The sequence below is a fragment of the Pteropus medius genome, unplaced genomic scaffold (assembly GCF_902729225.1).
Source record: "Pteropus medius unplaced genomic scaffold, Ma_sr-lr_union100, whole genome shotgun sequence".
Lineage (NCBI taxonomy): Eukaryota > Metazoa > Chordata > Mammalia > Chiroptera > Pteropodidae > Pteropus > Pteropus medius.
Window position 1 is genome coordinate 10372169 of NW_024340699.1, and position 11272 is coordinate 10383440.

The window sequence follows — 11272 nt, forward strand, 5'->3', positions numbered from 1 at the left end:
AATTATATCAATAAAAAGTGCAATTAAAAACAACTTTTATTGTTTTGTATTTAAACTCGCATTTTATTAAAAACTCGAAAATACGGAAGGAAAAAGATCAGAAAAATCATCATCCTTCAATATAATCTGATGCATTTCATTCTGGTGTTTGTCTATATTTATGTGAAAAAAAATGTGAGAGCGCTAAAAATCAGGGCGGTGACAAGGTGTGGGCCTTGCTGTCCCCACCTTCTGTGACATCAGAACTCACTTGAGGGATGCCTGGTGACCACAGGCTGTGGAGAGTGGCCATCTGCCTTTCCGTGGGGACTTTGTTCTGCCCTGGCAGCCTGGCCTGAGGCCATGGCGACCCAACAGGTGGGTAGCAGGGACCAAGGAGCAGCAGAGCCGTCTGCACAGAGAAGGGGCAGTCGTTGTGAGGACAAGAAGCAGGTGAGGCCAGAGCAGGTGTGCGCTGCTCCCCGCCCATCTGGGCTCCCTTCGCCACCCCCAGACGGGCGGTAAGGCCCACAGAGTCAGGGACGGGCTCTGAGCCCCACTGTCCCTGAAGCCCGGCCCGGCGGAACATGGCATCGCAGTGCGGGCACTTCGTCCCCAAGCCGGTACTGATGCTCTCGTGTCCTTCCCAGCTGAGCTCCAGGAGGCTGGGGTTTTAGTTTCCTGCTCCATCCTTAGTGCCCAGAATGGTGCTTGGTACATAATAAGTACTGGATGGATGGATGGATGGATGGATGGATGGATGGATGATGATGGACTGATGACAACGAACTGAAATAAACAGGATAATATACCTGAATTGGAGAGCTCTTGGGGTATTTGTTCTTCGAGCTGAAATTCAAACGGCACCTGGGATCTTTGTCAAAATGGAAAATGCTAACACCTGTTGTGCATTACCTGGCGCTTCCACCCCAGAGTCTCTTTCCTGACCTTTTACAATATTCCTGAGAGGCGGCTGTTATCGACCTCACTCACGGACGGGTAAACTGAGGCTCAGAAAGACACAAAGGCCATACAGCCAGGCCACGCTGGGGTCTGAAAGCAGGTCCATCTGCTTCCAGAGCACTAAGCAGGGAACCCTGCGCCCACCGCCTCCGGGCGGAGGAGCGAGCAGGGGTGTGAACAGAGCTGCAAGGCCTGCGGGGCCTTGCACACCTGCAAAGGATGCGGTTTCATTCGAGATTAATAAGAAGCCATCGAAAAGTTTTAAGCGGAGCAATGGATGACTGCTCTATATATGTTTTCAAAAGATTTGTTCACCTGTCTAACACACACGCACCACAGCCTCCTTTATGCTGGACCTCACAGCAAGATGGGGGCCTCGAGGGGCTCCCATCATGTGGCAGCTTTTCCTAATAAGTGTTCCACAAACATCAACCCCCAGGCACGCTCCTTTTAGAAAAATCGGAAAAAGAATTCTGTGATTTGGAGAACGCTGATACCCTCGTCGCCTCTGGGACATTGACACCGCTTGTTCGCATAATGACGGCCCTGAGATGTCTTGCAACAGGGAAATCCACTTACCCCGGTTTACACGAGTTTTGGCATTTCCCAAATCGACTCGAGTCCCACCCCTCCTTTTTGAAAGAACTTTCGGTATGTTTCGAAATCCATTTTGCAGATAAAGAAATGGAGGCTGAGAGAAGCAATGATTTGGCCCCGAAAAGAAAGACTAAAACTTAACCTTAGTCTCTGTTCCCCCATTTGCCTCCAGAGAGCACAAAACAGAAACGCAGCGGGCCGCAGGCCGGTGAAAAAGTCAAGCTGTAACGCACGTCGCCAGAGGAGCAGTCAAGGGAACAGAAGGGCACTCAGACCACCGCAAACTCAGCCGCCGCAACGAAGGACGAGATGGCCTGCGTGTCTTACGCGCAAAGAGGCCCGGGGAACACTGTTTTGAAAGAGCATCCTAATCTGAAGTGCACAGAGCAGGGACTGCTACAGTGGGTGTACTCACCGGGCGTTCACGGCCCACGTCAAGCTGTAGAACTTGCTATATCCCAGATGGTCCCTCCAGGCCCCCTCCCAGCTCGCACCCCATCCGTAACCACGATTCTGATTTCTGTCATCGCAGATGAGTTGGGCGTGTTCTCAGATTTCACAGGAATGAAATCAAACGGGGGGCATCTTTGCATCTGGCTTCTTTCACTCACCAGGGTGTCTGTACGACTCAGCCACATTGTAGCAACGTAACCTATTCTTATTTTTGAAGTCAATAATGAGAATATATAGCTGCTAATGTTTGTAAAGAAAACTATCTGGGGGAGAGGCAAACCATGCCAACCTTTTATCTCCTTTGTTGTGGTAGCAGGTCTAAGTCTTGCTTCACAAGCCAGGTACGTAAGAAATATATGATTTCAAGTCAAATTAAATCTACATCTGGTGAGTGTGTTGGAAATTCAATGGCAGTCAATACCGGGTGCTCCTTAATCCTCTGTCCACTTTTGCTTGGCCCTGGCATCGTCCCTGTCTCAACACGCATTATGTGTTGGAGGCAGGTATTTCTGAATTCCTTGTGCCAAAGCCTGCCCAGGCACACCACGAGGTCACCAGGAGTCGGTGCCAGGCCCCTACCAGGCTCAGACCACCCCTCTCTTCTCTTGCCTCTCTAAGAGGCACTCACTTTTACACTCTCCAGATCCTGGCCTGTCCTAAGGAAGCATCACTGTTTAAGGCAGCACCTCAGCTCCATCCTGCATCGAAACCCTATGAGGCTGGGGGGCGAAATGTACACCATGGCAACTATAACTAATTATACCAAACTGGATATTTGGGAGTTGCTAAGAGAGGAGAAACAACTCAAAAGCCCATCAACAGGTGAAGAGATTAACTGCTGGGTTCACACAATAGAGTATTACCCATCCATAGCGCTGAACACAGAAACATAGAGACATCAGCGAAGCCCTACGCTGAGCAAAGGCAGCTCATTCCAAGAGAGTACGTACTATGCCATTCTATTCACGTGAAACTCCAGAGTGACCAAAAATGGATCAGCAGCTCTCTCGGGCAGAGTGGGGAACGGAGGTGGGTCAGGAGGTTGCTGACTCCAAAGGGCAGAGAATGATGGAAACGTCCTCTATCTTGATTGGAGCGGCAGTCCGCAGGTAGAGATGTTTGTCAAAACCCATCGAACTCTACCTTCGAAACGCGTGCCTTTCGTCGTAAGTAACATATACCGCGATGAAGTCGATTCCTTTTAAAGATCCTTTGAAACAAACAGACAACAAAGCAGTAGAAGGACGGCAAAGGATGAGAGCAGAGGTGGGTCTTCGTCCTCAGCAGGGAGGAAGGAGGGAAACGCAAATGAGATGTCAGCGAGTTGCCGTGTCGTCTATTTCTGCGGCGCTCGGGGGTTCTGCGGTAAGCGTATGCGACTTAGGTAACTAGAAAGAAGTTAAGTCCCAAACATGGTCTTACCGCTGCCCCATGCCTAGCCCGCTAGGGAGCTGGGTGCCCCGTGCCCTCCAGCAGTTCACCTCCCCGCACCCCTCTCGTCCCCAGACGCTGTTGGTGTTGCTGGTCTTGGTGCTGTACGTGGGCACGGGGATTTCAGGTAAGCATCCTGGAAGGTGACAAGTTGGAGTCAAGCCCACACTGAGTCAGGGTGTTCTGCCAAAAGGTCCCCGCGGCTTGCCTTCTCCTGTCGCCTTTCATCCCACTGAGGTGACCAACCACGTTTATGTCACTGCTGTTCACTTGCCTTTGGTAAGAGGTGCATCTGTGCCTGCTTCAGGAAGAAGCTGGGAGGTGTCGGAAAGGATCAGAGAATGTGACTTCCCCCAGAACCCCGTGGCTTCCCAGGTAACATACCCGGGAAGGTACAGAGGGGATGTCAAGCTGGGCTGAGGAAAGCTGGGAAGGTTTCCTGCAGGTGTCATTGGCAAGCTGGGTCTTGAAGGAGAAGTAGGTGCCCGCCAGGTGGAGAGGTGGGGAAGGGCATTCCAAGCAGAAGGAATAGCATGTGCGAAGGCTCAGGGAACTTTCTGAAACCAGTGGCAAAGGGGTCCTACGTGGAAAAGCTCAAGGTGCCACTTTGGTGTCTGCCTTGCAGGGGTTTGACTACCAGACCGATGATCGCTCGGAAGAGCCGCTGAAGGTCGTCAGGACCTGGCTGAAGGAGAACTTGCACGTTTTCCTGGAGAAGCTGGAGAAAGAGGTGCGCGAGCTGGAGCAGCTGGTACAAGACCTGGAGGAGTGGCTGGACGCCCTTCTGGGAGACGGGCGCCCCAAGGAGTCCTGCTCCATCCTCAAAAATCACCTGTGAGGGGTCAGGGCTGGGGCCTGGGCAGGGGGCGGGGCAAGTGGAGAGCGGAAAGGCTTGCCACCGGCTCCTCTGAGTGGGGCTAAGCTGTGACACTTCAAGTCCAGGGCAGGCAAGAAAATAAAACAGTTGGGACACTAAGAAAGCTGTCGGTGCCCCTGCTGGTTCACGAACACTGAAATGTACCAGGAAGACCCCAGGGCTCTGCTGAGATGTCCTCCCGAACACCGGGACTCTGGGCCTCGGGGACCAACGGGGCTTCAGAGCCAGCTGCCAGGTCAGGAGCCTTTTCTCCCGCTCACCTGAGATGTCGTGCAAAATTCCTTGACATCTCAGACAAACTGCCTCGTTAGTAAGAACCAGGGAAACGCACTCTGCCTCACGGGGTCACAGTGAAGACTGAACATGAGTGTATAGAGCGGACCTGGCATGTGGTAGAGATACCTGACAGTTTATATGTGTTTATATGATAGTCATATATTACATTACATGTACTTATATATTTTATGCTATATATAAAATACAGTTACAGATGTTTTTATAAAATGTATATAAAAACTGGGGGAGACGTGACAAAAAAGAATTGACGCCTAGATCCTTGAGGATCGGAAGCACCCCCGTGGACATCGTAAGGGCCTTTGAGCTAAGGAGCTCGTGCCCTGAAAGCTCTTGGTCACCACCCCACGGCCCCCGCGGGCCAACAGGGACAGCCCAGGCGGGGGCGGACCCCCCCCCTGCCGACGTGGTTGCTTTCGTTTCACTGCTTTGGGAGCCCGTAAAGCCCAGCGAGCCACGCGGCGGCTCAGGTGGCGAGGGTTTATCGTGGTGCAGCGAGGGGCCGCAGTCTCGCGGGAATCGGGAGCATGTCACGACCCGGGGTGGTGAGGACTGGGACAGGAAGGCCTTTGAGAATCCAGGGCGCCCACCGACGGGCTCCAGGAGCCCTCACCGCGAGAGTCCAGGAGCGGCCCTCCGGCTCGCTACCTTTCTCTTGACTTGCCGCTCTCCGGTCCCCGCTTCCCTTTGTGTGTCCGCCCGTCTCTTCCTGCTTCCAGTGGCTTCTTTGCCCTCCTTTCTCATGACTGTCCAGCTTCCACTAGCCACGTGACTCTGTCCGCGTTTCCCAGATAAAACTGTGGAGACTGGATGGAGCTTCCTGTGCCAGCCAGTCTTGGAATTGGGTGACCTTGGGGTGGTCACTCCTGACCCAGTCAGCCATGGCAGGAGGAAGCGGAGGGATCGAGTGCACCAGAACAGAGCTGCGACATACGAGAAACAGCCTGGGCCGCTTCCCGACAAGGGACGCTAGACCTTGCGTGATGACCTGATTTACATTTCCCAAGGTGGTCAAGAATGTGAGGTGTGGCAGAGAGAGTGACGGCAGCCCTTGTACCTCGGAGCCGCAGGAGTCAATGTCGCAGAAGCAGGATCGTGTGAGACAAACATTCGAAGGCTGAATACGATCGCTGAGAACGAGGTGGCGGGGTGTGACCGCCAGAGTCGTCACAGGTGAGCGGGTCAGCTAAGTGGGACTATTTCACTCTCTGCCTCCAGCTCTTGGGTGAGAAAAACACACCTAAGAAGAGTGTGACCACCTTTCATAACTTAGAAGTGTTATCATGTGAACGAGGTTCGCAAAATGTTGTCCAGTTGGCCTGTTAAGGGGCCTCCTTTCCTATCTACGGAGTGGCTCTCCCTGGGGGAGAGAAACGTCCCTGCTTGAGAAGGCACCTACTCCCAGCTCCTTCCATTCGATCGAAAACTACTGATCGGGACACTCACGTGTGGGCGCTGGTGAACGGGAAGTTTGTAGGCTCGTGGGGAAACAGAAAACAAGCAGAAAAGTCAGGACGAGGCCATTTCAGAGAATGACACGTCTAAGAGGGGAAATGAGGAGGCCAGGCAGCAGACCACGGCAGCCTTCCTGGTGGAAGGGGGCACTGGAGCCCTGGAGAAGGGCCGCAGAGAATCGGGAGGCGGCCTAGGGGCAAAAGCCTCCAGATGCGATGGGCGAGGCTGAGGGGGAAGGGTCTGGAGAGCTGCTCCCCAGGCCTCGGGACGCCCTCTCTATTCAGCCGAGAGGAACCTGAGCCACGATTCAGGTCCTGATCCAAGTAACCCACGAGGGCGAGAGGGAAGAGAGAGGCCTGGTCCTGTTGAGGGGAAAGTGGCCAGGTGGAGAAATGTCACGGCTACTCAATTACACACATTTCTCTTCTTCTTCGCTTTAGGCACCTGGAGCATGAGGTCAGCGTTGCGAACAACGAAAAACTTGTAATTAATTTTAATGGATGATCTTCTCCTCTATCTTTCTCTCACTTAGTAGATCTATTTGGCAGCCTTCCTAATGTCCCCTCAGGCTCTCCTGCTGATACTGATTCACTCCCCGTTTACTTCGCTTTGTTATTTTGGTCAGCTTATTCGTTTTATGGTTTTCGGTCAGCTTCTCTTCTGTTCCTTCAGCTTATATATTGGAGGAAATTGCATAATCATTCAGTTAACACATGTTTTAAAGATCAGAATGTGAAAATTTAGACAAAAATTGAATGAGGGAAAGTCCACCTATGCATTAGCCATGTGTATTTCTTAAGAATATAAGTATTGGAAAGAAATGAAATTTTGACAGCTGATATTTCAAGAATATCCCGTGTCCCTGTTTTAGGGCTTTGGTTAAGTGCTATTGTCATTTCCAGTTTATGGAGGGGGAAACTGAGGCATAGAGAGATTATATCATTGTTAAGCTCATATAATCAATAAAGGAGCCAGGCGGGACTCAAACTCAGGCTGTTTGGCATTGAAGCCCTCACTGTAAACCAGCGTGCTTTACAGCCTCCCTTCCAGTAAGCCCAGCCAAGATAATGTCTTCTCTCTCTTAAAAAGTCTTCCTCTTACTGTTAAGCAATCACATACCAATTAAATTTATAAGACACTAACTATTCATTTCATGCTACTACATGTCAGGTACATACAGAGAGAAGTCAAAGTCCCTTTCCCTACACACATATAGCTTGTCTTTCTACCATGAAGCCAAGAAACAAAGACAAGGCAAATGAAAGAGCTACATGGTTTGAAAAGGCATTGGGTGCAGTGCCAAAGGCATCTGACTAATCACCAAACGAGCTGTACATTTATTGTTCTGCCTGAGAGTTCAGAGGAGGGGTAGGGCCCTTGAGTTTGTGCTAACATGGAAATCTGTTAGTCCAGTTATAGAAACGTGCTGGAACTTAAACTAAACTAGGGCTATGGTCAGGGGGAATTGTGAGGGAAACAGGAGAGAAATGAATGATGGGTGGGTGCAGACAGGGTCCCTCCCCACTAGAATCACGCCTCAGGGGCTGGGTGCTGTGGTCCAGCCTAAGCCCAGGTTTCCAGTAATATATATATATGTGTATATATATATATATGTGTATATATATGTGTGTGTATATATATGTCAGGTACATACAGAGAGAAGTCAAAGTCCCTTTTCCTGTACACATATAGCTTGTCTTTCTTGAACAGCAGGGACTTGGGCTCTGCTGAAATTATTCTAAGACCAGGAAGGTCCATTTCCAGTCTGCATGTCATTTTTTTGATGATGTCAAATAAAAATGTGGACTTAATTTGTTGCCTTAATCCACAAATTTGTTCAACGAAATTGTGAAATGCACTAAATCTAATTTGGTTCTAATCTGGCTGTCAGGAGGATAATTGAGGGCTGTAAGAGATGGAGCCAAAGAAGACGCCTTTCTGGGCTATGCAGATCCCTTCCGTGGTGACATTTCCAAGAAGTAGCACATCCCGCCTCAGGGCAAGCAGAGAGAGAAGGCCAGAGCTTTATTCAGACTGCCTCGCCTCATGGCAGCAGCTGAGCCCTCAGCAGAAAGGACCTGAGCCACCTGCATGCTTTGGCCAACTCACTTCATCCTTCAGAGACTCAGTATCCCCCACCCCCACCCTGCCCACGACGGTAAAGCCTAGTGCTTAGAAAAGGGAGAAGCACAGAAAAGTCCAGATAGATCTAGGCTCAGCCTGGTTAACTCGGGGGGCACTGGGCTTTGCCTCTCTCCATCCCTCAACTCTGCTCACCCCTGGACTGGCCACATTCTCAGGTGGCCAGTCCCCACTGTGGTGACAAGACAGCTTCAGGAGCTCTGAGCTACATCTCACCCTCTCAGCCTCCTCAGAAGGAGGATTGTGTCCCCTCCCTGATCAAAGCTTGCAGTCAAGCCTGGCGGCTCTTGAATTAGGTCTGAGCTAATCCACGCAGCTAGGGAGACACGACACGCATCGGCAGGCCCGTTTCACAGGCCCCCCTCTCTGGCCAGGGGTAATCATAGCATCGACTGAGCGGAGGGTGCTGGTTCCGAGGGAAATCAGGATGCTGTTACCAAAACTGGGGAGATGGGGCTAGAAAAAAACATTGAGCACTTTCTTAAAGTGTCAATAACAACAACCCTCTACTGTTCCCGATAACTCCCGAGGGGCACAAAGAGCTCTCCCAGCTCACCTGGATCTCGGCTCATCCAGACAAGTGATCTCCGCTCACATCCTGGGGCGTAACCAGCGCAGCAGAATTTACTTCTCCTGCCTGTGAGCTCAGGTGAACTGCATGTCAGTGGAGGTGGCATGAGGGAGCTGAAAGGACAAGGTTTTGGGGTCAAACCGACCTCATCCAAGTGCTGCCTCCCCACCCCCCACCTCTCCACTGCGACCTCAGACAGGTCACTCTGTGCTTCTGAGCCCCAGTCTGCTGCTCATAAACTGGAGTTTGTCTACATATTCCCAGGGCCTATTGAGAGGATTAAGTAATAACGGCCAACTTTTATTTAGTGTTTACTGTGCTCCAGGCACGATTCTAAGCGTTTTACGGGCATTGCCTACCTTATTTAATCACCGCGACAAACACAGGCCTCGGGTACCTTTGGTGTCTTCATTTGCACGTGAGGAGCTTGGGACAGGAGAGCATAAATATCCCAGGGTCACACAGTGAAGCGGTGGAGCCGGGACACGCTGAGACAGGCAAACTTTGGGGCCACGTGTGGAAACCCCACCCTACGCTCCTGGATCAAGTGGGGTAATGCGCATGCAAGAGCTATGCACATACACTGCAACACGTTAGATAAGTGTCACTCAGCTACGTCTCCCCTCCTGCCTTGGTCATTAGCGCCATGAGGGGCTCGTGAATCCACGTCCGGAGGTTTTTCTCTCCTCTCGACCCCCTGCTGTGCTTCCTCCCAGCCTGCCTGACGCGGACGCTACGCCTCCAGACCCGTCTGATTCTTTTTGCTCCAGAGTCCCAGCAAAGACATGTCCCGCACGCATGCACCCACGTGCTCCCCAGCTCTCACGGCCACAAGGATGAGCTGGGGCCACATTAAACAGTGGAAATATTTTGGAGACTAGAACCAATAGGGTCTCTACCCACGTGGAGATCCCAGCGTGGCAAGGGAGTCAGAGAACATAAGAGCGGGGAGGAGACACCACGGGTGATTTACATCACAGGTAAATTGGGCATAATATTAGAACCAGGGCCAGAGGGAGCTACACGTGGAGCATCTAGCACGGTCAGAGCTGAACACATCTAGCTATAGTCACGAAATGAATTCTACTGCCTCACTCGCATTGTTGAAATTCATCAAACTTTTTACGTCTCTTTATTTTATCGTCTATACATTACACTTCAATAACATTAATTAAAAATAAAATTATATGCCAACCTTATGACCCAACAATCTCACTCCTAGATGTTTATCCAAGAAAAAGCATATACCCATAAAAACTCTTGTATACAAAAAACCTGTATGCAAATAATCACTGCAACTTTATTCATGAGAGCCAAAAACTGGAAATGGACTAAACATGCCAATTAAAACAGATGATTAACCTGAATATTTTAAAGTGCATCTTGCTTACAAGAGACATAAACATAAGGGCCCAGAAAGGTTGTAAGTAAAAGACTGGGAAAACATATCCATAAAAACCTAAAAATAAATAGATATCTTAAAAAGCAGGTAGAGATCTACTAATACAAATCAAATAGACATTAAGACCAGAAGATTAGACGTAAAGAATACCATTTCATAATTATAGAAGGGCCAGTTCAACAGGAATATATAACAATCCTAAGTTCAAAAGAGCTTAATATGGAGCCTCAAATACTATAAAAACTAAAAAGAGAAATAAGCAATTCTATAATCACAGTGGAATGTTTTGAAACACATGTCTCAGTAACTGATAATATAGATACAAAAATTGATAAGAATATATGAAGATTTAAATGACATGAATAACAAACTCAACCACACCTATACAGCCACCTGATTTATGTGACAGGTACCACGACAGTCCAATGTGGAAAGGACCACCTTGTCAGTAAACGGTGCTAGATCAATCGCATGAAAATACGGACGCTGACTCTTACTTCATACTATACTCAAAATTCTATTTCGGGTGAATCGCAGACCTCAGTGTGAAAAGTAAAACAATAAAGCTTCTAGAATGAAACGCAGGAGTATATATTTATGACCATGGATAGACAAAGATTTTTTTAAACAAAACACAAAGAACACTAAACATAAAGGAGAAGATTAGTAAATTCGACTGTTTTAAAAACAAGAATTACTGTTCATTGAAAGACACCATTAAAAGAGTAAAAACGCAAACAGAACGGGAGAAGTTATTTGCAATATATGTCTCTTACAAAGACCCCGTATACCGAATATATAAAGAACTTCTACAAATCGATAAGAAAAAGACAGGCACCGCCACCCCCAAAAATGGGCAAAATTTTGAACAGGCACTTCACAAAAGGGCATATACAAATGGACAATTAGTTATCTAAGAAAGCTTAATTAAAACCACAATGAGATGTCATCATGTGTAGGTGATATCAGAATGTCTACATTTCTTTAAACTGACATCAAAGACATAGAGCAACTAGCACTCTCATGCACTTCTATGGGAGTGTAAATCGGTACGACCGCTGGGAAAACTACTGGCAGCTCCTACTAACGCTGAACATACACGTTTTAT

At 49.1% G+C, this 11272-nt stretch overlaps 1 protein-coding gene across 1 annotated transcript; it reads left to right on the forward strand.

Annotated features, from left to right (window-relative positions):
• Positions 1–342: 342 nt before the first annotated feature.
• On the forward strand, positions 343–4261 carry SMIM23 (small integral membrane protein 23). The gene is made up of 4 exons (XM_039876356.1): positions 343–432; positions 3499–3550; positions 3731–3798; positions 4049–4261. Exons 1-4 carry the CDS (start codon positions 343–345, stop codon positions 4259–4261), a joined length of 423 nt encoding a protein of 140 aa, XP_039732290.1.
• Positions 4262–11272: the final 7011 nt, after the last annotated feature.